Below are 14694 nucleotides of genomic sequence, written 5' to 3'. Positions count from 1 at the left end.
AGTGAGTGATAAATGCTGCGCTGACCTGAACCATAAAACCACTGAGGAGATACGTGCACAATATATCACTGAAGGTTATTTTGAATGACGGAGACTTTCTCTTTATTTAAATTAGTGGAGTATTGGGGGTTGAAAAAATTTTTGAGAAGGTTTGATAGGATAAAGTAGAAAGTTTTTCATGCTGAATTTCTATACGCATAATCAAATTTTTGATAGCCGTTTTGATTGTTTTGTTTTGCGAAATTTATTAAACGAGAGTTGTGTTAGGTCCGAACTTTACTTGCGATTGGCTGTTCATCATTTTGTGCAGAGTGGAAAATAAAGGACTTTTTTGTAAAAAGAAAAATAAAGAAAAAAAAATATCACGTGAAACATCTGAAATATCACGTGGTATATCTCATGCGTGGTATGCAATAAAATATGATTCTGAGAACACAGTAGTACAAAACGGACGAGTAGGGTAGGGTTTACAATCTTAACAAAGTTTTTTTGGTTGAAATTCCTTCCTTATCAGGAATATTGAGCATGCGATTATTTTAAGAGCATTGTGAGCTCAAAAACAAATTTGATCCCGCAAATATCCTCATAAGAGAAATATTTTTCAAAGACAATCAGACCAAAACTGGCTAGGATCTGTCACCTCACAATGCAACTGTCTATTATTTTTTATCAGACAGATCTGATTGTGTCTAACTGGATTTTGTAACAACTGATGTGATATGTGATACCTTACTTAAGGCAGACCCAAGGTTGGCTCCTTTTACAGCCTGAGGTATGAAGGTTAGGGCTATTTATTTCTGCGCGCGAAGTAGGCTTATCTAATTCTCTCAGACTAACGTACTCTATAAAACACAGAATATATACATCAATTATAACTGTGGTTGTAAAGATTAACACCGATTAATATTTAACGGTGGAGTCAGCGCGATACACATCGTGCAACTGCTCCATTAGACTGACTGCAGTTTGTGGAGTTGGCGTTATTGAAAAGAGAATAATGTCTTCTCGGTCTCTAATTGTTGGAGATGTACATCCCTTATTTCTACTGCTACATTCATCCTGTGTTAAGAGCTTTTGATCCGGGTTTGTGAGTTGAAGCAGAAAAACTTTGGATGTGGCAACCTCGTAATGTAGCGGAGTTTGTGACTTGTGGCCGACGTTTGAAGTCCCTGTCAGTGAAATGTTGACTAGTGTCGTCAGTGAATACCTCACATCTTTGACAGGTGTGGATCAAGTGAGTTTGCCAGTTACAGGGTGTGCTGGTCATTAACGTGAGTCCTGTTAGAGTACCCAACTGTCTCTCACTGTCTTGTAGTAAAGATTGTTCTCAATTGGGGGAACGCTTATAGTTGTAGTCGCTGTCAGTTTGTACAAGGAGACAAGGAGATTTCTGTTTATCCTCATCTGGTAAAATGTTTGTTCCGATCGGATCTACCAGCTTACCGTCTGGTGGAAATCCCTCTTTTAGCATCGGTATGAGCTTCTTAATCCCTTGAACTTTTGTCATCTTTAATGCCTGCCGTGTAGGCTCCGACCAGAGAAAAGAAGAAAAGAAATGATCCAAATCTTAAATTGTGGCAAAGAAGAAAGGAACGTGTAGAAAATTGAATATAATTATAAATTGAAACAGAAATGGAAGAAAAGACAATAGCGATTTTGAGTGTTGAAGATCAGTGTGTCCTTAAAAGATTCTACATACGATACACAATTACCTATTCGTTCGGCCCCACTCTCATAGGAAAAGCCCTTATGAAAAATGTTTTGTCCTATGAAAGTGGTGCTAGACAAAGTGGTAATTGTCTATCATTGTCCGATTGACTTTGTGAGTTTGGTTTTTCATATCATTTGTGATGGATGCAAAAAACCAAACTGATGGTAGAAGGGGAGGTTTTTTTTTGGAAAATAGGATAGGGGCTTCATGGCTTGTAAACATCGTGTTCAAACAGTCGTTCTATCTGTCAGCTAGAGCGAAGAAGAGTTTGGACGAGTTCCAAAATAAAAGATAATTTTGTCAGAAAATAAAAAGCTTCATGTACTTTGTTGGGGTTCACAACATCAGGCTTGAGTTTGTGGATATTGCTTGGGAAAAGTGCACTGAGATAAACATTCTTCTGTGTTCTAAGTTATTTTATTTCGTCTTTACGATCTTCTATTTTTTAAATTTTCTCAAAATCAAAATGAGAGAAAACAATAATGATCCGAATGGGTTTCCAATGGACGCACGCTTTTCTGTTGTGTGATAGCGGACCGCCTTAAGTTTTGTGTGAGATTCCTCATGAATTCAACGCGTGATTTAGATATATTGTAACTTCAGTTAAAAGTACTTAAAGGATAGACTTTGTTATCCAGCCATAATATAAATCTTTGTGTTCTGAGGTTGGAAACAGACTAAGAAGAAATAACGGTTAATATTAGTGTTAGAAGAAATAGAAAAATTGTATGAAACGACTTTTCAGTTCGAAAGGAAAAAAAATTAGAGGTAACAAATAGGAACAATTTTGAGAAGTGGTTAATTAAAAGTGGGGTTCTAAGGACCTATTTTCAACTTAATAGATCAATATCATACGAATTTGAGCCATGATCACGTCCTCAGGACCTATATTTAGAGAAAAAATTGTGAATATTGAGAAAAAATTGAGAAAAATAAGAGAATGCACAGAGAGATTTAACTCTGGAAGTCTTTTTCTTGAATCTGCCAGAAATTTTTTCTCATTAGATTTCTTGTGAAGTAAGAGGCGTATCGTAGACGATGTCGATTACCTGTTTATCATTGTTTCAATTAGACATATCACCGCCGAATTATCTAAGCGATCGGCTTACTGAGCATTATCAGACAGCATAAAATTGTACGGTACTCTGATATCAGAGTGGCCCCAAATAAACTGGTGAGCGTATGGGCACCTATTTCGGATTTGTTTGAAGAGCATAAAGTGCGGATTTGATTAAAAAGGAGAAAACGCAAAAAGATTGAGCTGTGATTTTAACTGTGGTTGGCTTGATTTGCAAACTTTGTGAACACAATTCTGCACTGTTTCGGTTGCCACTGCACTGTTTTTAGCTCGAGTTTGACTTACAACGCATCGATTATCCGATCAAATTATAGAGGGACTTATTATCGATGATGCTATTTGATAGACAAAGAACAAAAAGGCGAATAAGAAAAAAAATGGAAAACAAAATTGCCCTCAAATTTTAAGTCTTCAAAGAAACTAAATGAAACTATTCAAAAAACAAAGTAAGTGATAAATGCTGCGCTGACCTGAACCATAAAACCACTGAGCAGAAACGTGCACAATATATCACTGAAGGTTATTTTGAATGACGGATACTTTCTCTTTATTTAAATCAGTGGAGTATTGGGGGTTGAAAAAAATTTAGAGAAGGTTTGATAGGATAAAGTAGAAAGTTTTTCATGCTGAATTTCTATACGCATAATCAAATTTTGATAGCCGTTTTGATTGTATTGTTTTGCGAAATTTGTGTTAGGTCCGAACTTTACTTGCGATTGGCTGTTCATCATTTTGTGCAGAGTGAAAAATAAAGGACTTTTTTCTAAAAAGAAAACTAAAGAAAAAAAAGAAATATCACGTGAAACATCTGAAATATCACGTGGTATATCTCATGCGTGGTATGCAATAAAATATGATTCTGAGAACACAGTAGTACAAAACGGACGAGTAGGGTAGGGGTTACAATCTTAACAATGTTTTTTTGGTTGAAATTCCTTCCTTATCAGGAATATTGAGCATGCGATTATTTTAAGAGCATGGTGAGCTCAAAAACAAATTTGATCCCGCAAATATCCTCATCAGAGAAATATTTTTCAAAGACAATCAGACCAAAACTGGCTAGGATCTGTCACCTCACAATGCAACTGTCTATTATTTATTATCAGACAGATCTGATTGTGCCTAACTGGATTTTGTAACAACTGATGTGATATGTGATACCTTACTTAAGGCAGACCCAAGGTTGGCTCCTTTTGCAGCCTGAGGTATGAAGGTTAGGGCCATTTATTTCTGCGCGCGAAGTAGGCTTATCTAATTCTCTCAGACTAACGTACTCTATATAACACAGAATATATACATCAATTATAACGGTGGTTGTAAAGATTAAAACCGATTAACATTTAACGGTGGAGTCAGCGCGATACACATCGTGCAACTGCTCTATTAGACTGACTGCAGTTTGTGGAGTTGGCGTTATTGAAAAGAGAATAATGTCTTCTCGGTCTCTAATTGTTGGAGATGTACATCCGTTATTTCTACTGCTACATTCATCCTGTGTTAAGAGCGTTTGATCCGGGTTTGTGAGTTTAAGCAGAAAAATGTTGGATGTGGCAACCTCGTAATGTAGCGGAGTTTGTGACTTGTGGCCGACGTTTGAAGTCCCTGTCAGTGAAATGTTGACTAGTGTCGTCAGTGAACACCTCACCTCTTTGGCAGGTGTGGATCAAGTGAGTTTGCCAGTTTCAGGGTGTGCTGGTCATTAACGTAAGTACTGTTAGAGTACCCAATTGTCTCTCACTGTCTTGTAGTAAAGAATGTTCTCAATTGGGGGAACGCTTATAGTTGTAGTCGCTGTCAGTTTGTACAAGGAGACAAGGAGATTTCTGTTTATCTTCATCTGGTAAGTTGTTTGTTCCGATCGGATCTACCAGCTTACCGTCTGGTGGAAATCCCTCTTTTAGCATCGGTATGAGCTTCTTAATCCCTTGAATTTTTGTCATCTTTAATGCCTGCCGTGTAGGCTCCGAACAGAGAAAAGAAGAAAAGAAATGATCCAAATCTTAAATTGTGGCAAAGAAGAATGGAACGTGTAGAAAATTGAATATAATTATAAATTGAAACAGAAATGGAAGAAAAGACAATAGCGATTTTGAGTGTTGAAGATCAGTGTGTCCTTAAAAGATACTACATACGATACACAATTACCCATTCGTTCGGCCCCACTCTCATAGGAAAAACCTTTATGAAAATTGTTTTGTCCTACGAAAGTGGTGCTAGACAAAGTGGTAATTGTCTATCATTGTCCGATTGACTTTGTGAGTTTGGTTGTTCATATCCATTTGTGATGGATGCAAAAAACCGAATTGATGGTAGAAGGGGAGGTCTTTTTTTGGAAAATAGGATAGGGGCGTCTTGACTTGTAAACATCGTGTTCAAACAGTCGTTCTGTCTGTCAGCTAGAGCGAAGAAGTGTTTGGACGAGTTCCAAAATCTTTCTGTGATGCGGGGATTGATGGGCAATTGGAGACACTCTAGAATAATGTCCTTACCACGTCCCTATTCTACGAAGTAATTTTTCAATTGTCCAAGAGAGCACGAGCTGGCCGTCCAATTCAACGTGTGAAGAGGTGGCGTGGGAACATAGTTTATTGTCTCTGCGCAATGAACATCATGATCCGTGTTTATGCCCAGAGAATTCTTGATAGGTGAAATTGGAATTTTGGGCCAGATGCTCTGTGCAAGGTTATCTTTGTTGAAGCTAGTGGGTTTGTTCGCTGTTTGAGTGACGAGGGCTGTGGGCTTCTTGGTGGACTAGCTGTATACCGAGCAAGCGACTGCGATCGTGTGGAGAAGGTTGAGGGAAGGACGGCTGAGGTCAAGGTGTATATACTGTGGACACTCCATATTTCGATTGGCGGATGTTTGTTGGCCGTGATATAGGTGTGTGCATAACAGGCGGAGGGTAACAAGTCGTGAACGGGGATGCAGGTCACGTATTCTTTCGGAGCTTGCCCAATTTGGGTCGACTGTTTCGGTTGTGGTCGGCCGAAGAAGAGCTGTGTGGAAGCTGTTGTCGAGGCTGTGGCACCAATTGTGCTGGCTGTGGCACTGTTTGGAATGTTTGTGATGGCTGGGGCACTGGTTACTGCCCCCGTAGGAGCAGTTCTTGTGACGAAATGATCGGTTCTACCTTTGCAGTCCTTGAGCTTGTGGCGCTCCCGATGAATAACGGCAGGTCTGCCGATGGTGTCCTCAAAATTTGAGGATGAAGTTACTGGGTTTACCCGCGATTGAATAGCTGAATCTACATATTGTGGTTGCGGTTGTAGAGAGGACTGATCCATCGCAAAGAGGGCCGTTGTTTGCACCCCGCAAATTAATTCAGGTACCGGAGGCTGCAGTACCAATGTTTTCAACGGTAAAGTAAGAATGTTGTCGACATCCAGCATGATGAGATCGTATGCCGTTGTTCAAAATTTGGACGGATCGGAGAGCCTCCAACGCTGAAGTAAAACAAGTGTAATATGCCGCTACTAAGTAAAATTAAAACGAGTTCTCCGGGGGTTTTCTCGTAGTCAGACTCGTCCTCAAAAGACGATTTAGATAGTGAAATAGCTTGTTGACGTTTACGCTGGCTACAATTAAGGGTGCGCAAGTGTAATGATTTAAAATCCTGTTTACGTTGTGATTCTACTGGAAAATAATAGTTTTCATAAATTGATATGGGGAGAGTTGAAGCTTTATGTTTGTAAGAGTTTTTGTGTACAGGAGAGGAGAATTTCTTTTAAACATTTTTAAACCTTCTGAGTATTAAATTCAATTCATTCTGTGAGTGTGGAGTGTTACTATCGACAAGTGTGTTGTCTTTTCTTTGGTGATGGTGGTTTATAATGAGAAGAATCTGCTTGTAAGTCGTGGAAAATAGTTTGTGAGAATTGACCAAAAAATCCAGAGGTGATAATTTTAGCTAGAGTGATATTAGGTCCTAAAAATGATTTGAGATTATATGCGTTAAAAGCGCTACGAAATAGTCCAGAATGACACTGTAAAGAATTAAAAACTGTTCGATTTATGACTATTTGTTTTAATACGCACCAAGGGTAGACAAATAATTCGATGAGAGATTCCCTTAAATAGATGGCGTTGATAATTTCACGCCAGTTGAGGTGGCAAAATTTAAATTTATTTCCATTAAAAAAATTTATTGAAATGTTTTGGGTATTGGCTTTGCAATTGTGAAAATTGTGATTGTATTTGTGCTTATTTTGCAAAGTCAGCAAAGTTAACAGCTTTTGCAACTTCAACTGCTTCTCTGCGGCGTCATCTACTAACTGTTTGAATTTCATTTTATCTATAGAGTTATTTTATTCTCTCCGGCTATATATGCCGATTTGTCGTGCAGTGAAACTGGCGGGGAAACCTCTTTCAATTTCATTTGGCGTGAATGTTTTAACATGGTTTCGCGCTTTAATTGGGTAAGGCGTTAAGCGGTATGCAAATCGCCATCCCCTTCTGGTGAGATTTACCGATCGAAGTTGTCAGTTTGACTTGGTGCTTTTATTGACCACGTTAAAGTTTTACCTGTTACTTGATACAAAAATTGTAGTTTGTTTGTTTTGATTATATATAGGTATACGTTCAAAAAATTGATTCTCCATTACATAAAAGCGGCGAAGAGACGGGTTTACATTAAAAAAGTGAAACAACTTGTGAACTTTTTTTGTTGCGATTGTGTTACCAAGTGGAAATTTTTGAGTTAATAAGATAAGGGTGGACTGTTCCAAATCGTGATCAGTATCGCAAAAATTTTTGTATGTGGAAAGGCTCGTTTGTCCCATTTCGTGTTATACGCGACTGATCATTTAATCAAGTTTGGCGTCGATTGTGTACGTTGGGGTGTACAGCACCCAACCAATTTTGCTTTCCGAAAAATTAGTTTCTTCCGATTTTCTACAGACCTTTGATTATTGGGGGATCACCTATCCATTCTTAATGTTTACTTTAGTGTAAACTGTGACAGAAGGTGTATTGTTATGGATTCTCACGTGGACATCCTTAAACTCCACCGAAGATGTGCCAGGGACGAAGTTAAAACCTTCTTTAAATGAAAATGTCTTGATATAGTGTGGCGTAATAAAAGTGCAATACTCATTACATTTGTAAATGAGTTTTGTGAGTACTTCAGAGCGAGAGATTGCAAACTCATCCAAAAGATGGCTCTGAAAGCGCTCTGTGTAAATATGTGCATTGTGTTGGAGTCCAGAGTTAGTTTCATTATTTGTAAGTGTTTCAAGAAAATAGCATTTTTCTTTTGAGTTTTATCGTTCGGGCGATTGATCTACCAACGTCAAAAATTCGACAGAGATCTTTTGGTTCCCATATGATTGTTGCTTTAATAGCGTGAATTAGGGGACATTACTTCGTTTCAATATTGCATTTTATGCGCGTTTTGCGGTAGTAAATATTTTCCGATTTAATATCAAAACTAACGGTGACGTTAGTTAATTGAAACGACCATCCCAGTGTGTGGATGACAAAATATTAGTTTTTAGGATATTGTCCTGGGCAATTAGACTTGGGAATATTAGCGGCCTTTAGGATTCAATCATTGTCTCGTTGATCATATACAAAATTTGCGTGTTGAAAAGCAAAAAGGCGGTAACGATCCAGTTGGAAGCGGCATGGTTTATCTTTGATCTAAGCTTGCCAACGTGGATCCTTAAGTAAATCGAGCTGTACCAACTGTGGGTGATAGTTTTGTTTGTTTATGAAACGAATGCGCGCAATTTCTCTACCCGCTTCAATTCCTGTGCAAAAGAAAATTCTTACCATTTTGTTAACATACCAATTATCGTGATCAAACCTGAAGCTTCTTTTAAGGAAGAGTTCATGTCAGAAGCTTTTTTTGTCTTTAAGTTTTGCATTTATAGCGTAAGGCGTACTTGAAGTGTTCGAATCGTGAGAAGATGGAGACTTGGGCATATAGAAATTGAAATACCGCCGCTTTGATCTTACATTCGCCAATTTTCTTCAGCGTAAAATCCTGCAAATTTGTGATATGTTGTGAAGAGCAGTCACAGTGAGTTACAATACGATCTTGAACTGATCTGTGAGCTGAAATGTTACGTTTATCAATTAAGATTGGTTGTTTTACAGTTAAAGCTTAGCAAAAGAGAAAATTAATCAGTAATATGATTAGACTTGTAATAGACGTGTCTAGATAAAATGTCCTGCTGTGTTTTTTGTGTATCTGTTTTTACTCGAAAAATGGTCGGAGAAACGGCTTTTGGGTGAAAGATTATTTTTTTCTTGTTTAACAACAATTTCAACTGAAAAAGTGATTTTCGATTGTTTAAATAAATTCTGTGCTCTGTGTTTCTGCAGTGGTGTTTTTGTTTATGACTTAGTCATTCTTTGTTTAGCGCAATTATGTAGTTTTTCAAACTTATCATGATATCCAAAGAGAGTTGGAGGGTGGTCTATAAATCTTGTGTTGAGTGTTAATAGTAAAGTAGGATAAGGTCTCGAAGTGTCTGGTTGCTTTGCAATTCAGTGGTGTGAATGTTGGTATAAATCAGGACTGGTAGAATTTGATCTTACAGTAATTATGCGCAGGGTGCCTTAAAAACTGATTGGTAGTGAACTTTGAAAAGGCGTTGATGAAACGACTATTTTAAATGAGTGACTCCAAACAGCTTGTGAGTGTATGCGTTCAGTGTTAGTTACTGGTTCTTGTAGCGGTTTATATGGATTACTCACAATTTGTGACGGAGTTGATGAGAAAATTGAGAACTAAGTGATTTTGAGTTAAAACTATCTGAGATAAGACTAATAGCTTGCGGTGTTTGGTTTATATTTGAGACAGTGTGAATTCGTTGTGGCAAGCCTGAGTTATGTGTTTTACTTGTGTTAGCAAAATTACTTTGATGAAATGAAAATTGTGGTTTACTAGAATAATTTAATAATTCTGGTTGTGTTGCTCGTGATGGAGCATGTGTAAGAGCTGTTTGTTGTGAAGTGGCGTTTGCAAAAAAGGCCGAAGATGGCAATAAAGTTTGTGTGTTTTTATGTTGTTGTTGTGTTTGCGCTTTGTGTATTTACTCTTGACTCTGCTGGCGGGTATGGCATTACTGACTGTGGGATAAAGCGCGGGAGTGTCCAGTTGGACGAGGTATATCTGCAGATTTTGAATTAGTAACGACTCTGTATGGGTGTTCCTTGGTTTCTTGTGCTTGTGATTTTGTATTAGAGGTTGTAAATGATGAGTTTATGGGGTGAATTGTTTTGTAGCGTCACTGTAAGTAGAGCTTCGTGATTTTGAGAACAAGGGAGCACCGGGGTTATTTTTTGCGTTTTTGATTAGGGGACTCAGTATTGACATTAGGTTTTGGCCCAGAGTGGGGCAGTGATCACAAGAAAAAACTTTGTAGTGATTTGAGGATGGAACAACCGTTATAAGTAAATATAAGTGAGGTATACTTACTCGGATTGCTGCGAAGTATAATTCTGGTGGGATGACACTATACTGGTAGATGAGATCTGAAAAATCAGCATAGAAAGCTCTTAATAATTCTTGGGTTGAGTAGATTTTGCGTTCGAAAAACTGAATTATGTGGGGATAATCAGCCTTGTTTTGTGAACTGTTGTTGTTGTTCATCCAATTTAGGGATATGTTTGATATACTTTATATCGCAAGAGGCTAGGATTGCGTCTAAGTTAACTGTGTACACTATATCAGTATAGAGGAAATCACATATTTTTGTTGTCGCTTGTGGTGGAAAGATTGTGAGATAAAAGAGAGAAATATGTTCGTTGGTAAAATCTTTTTTTTTATATATATAAAAAAAACGAAAAAAACCCATTCAAAACAATTGTTTAAATAAAGGATATGAACGAGAGTGCAAAACATGTCTTGAAAGCATATTTGTTTCGTTTTTAAACCTTGAATGTATCGAAAAGTGTCAGCTTAAGTAGCTCTACGAAACAACACTTCAAGTCTGCGTTGCAACGTTCTTTGCACACCAGTCTGTAGTGTAGACGAGGGATAACTTTCCTTTTACTGAACTTTGAAGATTGTATATTTAGAGGAAGATGCTGTGAGCTGATCAACTTTGTCTGCTATAAGCTGGTTGACTTTTGCTGCTGTGAGTTGATTTAAAAGTTATCTGTGAGTGATCGAAAAGAACTGTACTCTCAGACAGTTCTTTGAAGATATCAAGAGAAAATTAGTGAGTGTTTGTAAAAACTTATAATTTTTTCTATGTTAGAAGAAAAGGAATGACAGAGAGAGTGAGATAGATTTGAGAAAAGATGTTTGATCAAACCAAGAAAGAAAGAGAGACAACTGAGTTGCAAGTGAGGAGGACTGTGAAGAGATTTTAGACGATGCGGTTTGGCGTTACCTCGACTTTTCTTCGCGACAAAAAACAGTTACCGAGTCACATATAGTTGAATTAATTAGATTGGGGAATTCTGTGAACCGGCTGATATATTCATTTGTGGTTAAATTACTTTCTTTTATAGTCGTCGTGAAAAGTTTGTTTTTTTCTTCTTTCTCCTTTCCTGATTGAGAGAACTGTGAGGTTCTGCTAGGGTAGCATGTGGAAAGATAGTTCTTAAGCTTTGTTAGCTTAGAGAAAGAACGTTGTTGGTTTTCTCAGTGAAAGTAATTAACTAAGGGGAGATTAACGTGTTTGTTTTTTTTCGGGATTACAGTTCATGAATCTCTTTAAGTAATATGCTGAATTGTGTTTGGCTAATTAAACCGAAAGCTGACATTTGGCATTTAACTGTGGTGCGATATGTGTGTATAAGAAATGCGTCATCCTTGGAGCCAAAAATTTTTACTATGGCAAAAAGACTCTGTAGTTTTCTTTCGGTGGTTATCGTAAGTGGAAGTTTCTAGTAATGTAGTTTTCCAAGCTTGTTTTGGGTATTCTATACTGGGTGTATGATGGTTGGGGGATATAAATCATCTATTTTGATGGTATAATGGGACTGTCTAAATTAAGCGAGATGGAATTAGACTTGTTATAGTGTGTTTTCGAGGGTGAAATTGTAATAAAGAGTCATCAGAGAAATATTTCTTCATTGGTTCTTAAATAAATAGTTCTTTTTGGGTAAGGTGGAACAATTATAACATATATAGTAACATTTGATGACGAGTTATTGGCTTGTCTGAAAAGTTCTCTAATTTATATGTTGCTATATTGTGGATGTCAACTCTTTTATAACGGTCAAATTTCCGCGGCTGTATCTTTTTTTCAGATTCCAACTTGTTGGTCTTTATTTAAAGTTGAAACATAAGTGTTAATCTTGAGTGGTTGAGTTTTCCCAAAACTGAAATTGATGAAGGTGCGTAACTGTTTTTTTCTGCTTGACATAGTTGGGCACTTCGTTATGAACATCTGAGTGTTTTTTTACTCGATTTAAGAACCAATGTGCAAACTTTTCTCTCTGTGACTTTTTTCAATTTTTGGAAGATAACAGAGATGAGCAGTGTGTGTTTTCGGGAATGGAATGGCGTGGGGAATTTTGTGAAGGACTACAATTTCCAAAACTATCTGTGGTGGAAGATAGATTAAATAAAATAGTCTTTTAGATTTTAATATCAAAAAGAAGTTCATATGGTGAAGGACTCATTTTTGTGAGTTAAGAGCGAAAAAGAAGGATTTTAAATTTTGTAAACGTGTGTCATATTGTGTATCTAAAACTGTGCGAAGACATGTGTTATCTTGTCTGTTGCTGTTTCATAATAGTCCGTTTGACCAGGGTGTATATGGTGTACGTTTTTCTTAAATTGTACTCTGAATATGCACAAAAAAATGTCAATTAACTGTTAATGTCCTCATTTCCACAATATGTGACTAAAATATCCCGTATTCCAAACTTAGCTATCCAATTATCAAATAATCCATATAATGCATCGAATGCATCATTTTTGGGCGAAGGATGGAGAACAACGTAGTGTTTAAAAGCATCTACTATAACGTATATATATATATATATATATATATATATATATATATATATATATATATATATAGAGTGTTCATCTGAAGATGGAGAGACTGGTCCTCTTGTGTCCATTGAAATTCAATGAATGAAGTTTGTTTGAACTTCTAAGAATTGTTGCTGTGGAGCCAGAAGAAGTTTTGGCATGTATTTGCTCGTTTGGCAATTGAGGCAATTATGTGTAAGCATTGCTATCAATGTTTTAATGTTCGGAAAATAGAAAATTTTTCTTTTTGCGGTGTGTGAGGTAATTCACTGTGTATGCATGCTTGAAATCTGTGAGTTCATTGATACAAAGTTTTGTAGTTTGTGGGTCAGCTAGTGTAACGTCTTGTGCGTATCCAGTGAGTCCTTTGACAAGTGTTAGTGGGTGATTTAAAGGGTTTTGGGTTTGAATTTGTATGAAAAAATGAAAAAGATATTTTAGGTAGGGGTTTGAACAAAAGGCATACTTGTAAATTGTGTTTCCGTTTGGGCGTCAGCTTCTACATTTGTATGAAGTGAGTGAATAAGATAAAATACGACGTTCGATTAGTTGAAAATATAATGTGTGATCCCTAATAACTGGAAATAACCGTGAAAATTCTGTTTGTGATTTTGCCGTTGATTCGTTGGATTTCAACAATTTTTCCTCGTAATTAGGTTTCATCCCTAGAGTGTGAGATAAACATTTTATAGATTCTACTTTTTTCTCTAGAAATGGTTTTCCAGAATGTTAAATTTGTTGTTTGAAACGTGAAAAGTTAACATAAATATTGTGTAGTGAAGTATTCTATGTTATGTTACGTCTGGGTAATGATCAAGTGTTAAAGTTCCATGTCATTGTAGTTTAGTATCTTTTTGCCGAAAGAACAAATTTGGATATTTTTAGTTGAAATTTATGATAATCGTTAAATTCGTTCCAAGTGTCATTATTTAATACGTTAAGTGTAGCTCCCGAGTAAATTAAAATGTCAATTTCGAGATATGGTGTTGAGGTTGTTCTAGTGTAATCAAGTGTTTGTTGTGTATATATTGTAAGGGGTAATACCTGAAATATTTTTAAAAGATTTGGAAAGGATATATTCTTCTGTGAGTGTTGCAATCTTCCGGACAATTAAAATTTTCTTCTGATGCGTCTTGGTTTAGTTCCAAGAGGAAATCGTTAAATTGCTGTTTCGCAAGCTGTTCTTCGGAAACATTTTGCATTTTTGTTTATTCGGTGTCATACGTTGAGTAGTCTGTCTGTTCTTGATCTAAAAGTGACTTAACATAATATTGCACATTTCTAAGTTGATTACGTGAAAATGTTTTTTTTGAGCAATTTCCATCTCTATTGTAATTAGGCAATTTTGATCGAGATTTATAAGATTAATTATTGTTATTATAGTTTGTTTTTTTTTCTGAAAATTTTGAGGTCCGGTTTATGGTGGACCCACTCTACTTGGTGTATTGAATTAATGTTTTAATAATATGGTTTTTAAATACAGTTTGAAGTCCTCTTAGGGCTTCGACGTTGAAAAGTGTCTCGATTTGCTCTACTAATGCTTCGTGAGCGAAATGAAAATTGAAATGTTTTGCGAGTCATTTAAATGTGACTTGTTTGTCTGGAAGTTATTGGTTACCATTCATAGCTTGGTTAAACGTTTGCTTTTGAAAGTTAGGTTTCTCAAGTGGTTTTTTGTGTGTTTTTTCAGGGCAGGTGGAGATACTTTTTCCTGATCGTGAACACTTTTTATTTTACAAAATTTAAGGAATAGTGGTTTCCCTGAAAATCTGGATCAATGGATTATTTGTGTCGTAATACGCTACACCCATAAGCAATATGCTGTTTCTTAGTGCTTAGATCAACTACTGTGACTTTCTCTTTATTGTCTATATGCACAGATAAAATATTTATAGACAAAGAAAAAGTGGAGTTTGTGTTCATTTTATGTCTTTCAATGTGTCTTCTCGTGCTATCTTCCTGATG

At 36.6% G+C, this 14694-nt stretch overlaps 1 protein-coding gene across 1 annotated transcript in view; it reads right to left on the bottom strand.

Moving 5' to 3' along the window:
- The window catches only part of LOC142351655 (uncharacterized), a 117121-nt gene extending 111048 nt beyond the window's left edge, over positions 1-6073 (bottom strand). The window contains exon 1 of the mRNA XM_075403796.1: positions 5553-6073. Within this exon, the coding sequence (XP_075259911.1) occupies positions 5553-6073 (521 nt within the window). The remainder of the gene's footprint in view (positions 1-5552) is intronic.
- Positions 6074-14694: the final 8621 nt, after the last annotated feature.

This window comes from Convolutriloba macropyga, chromosome 13 (assembly GCF_964194025.1).
Source record: "Convolutriloba macropyga chromosome 13, txConMacr16.3, whole genome shotgun sequence".
Taxonomy (NCBI): domain Eukaryota; kingdom Metazoa; phylum Xenacoelomorpha; order Acoela; family Convolutidae; genus Convolutriloba; species Convolutriloba macropyga.
This window is presented reverse-complemented; position numbering and strand designations above follow the sequence as displayed.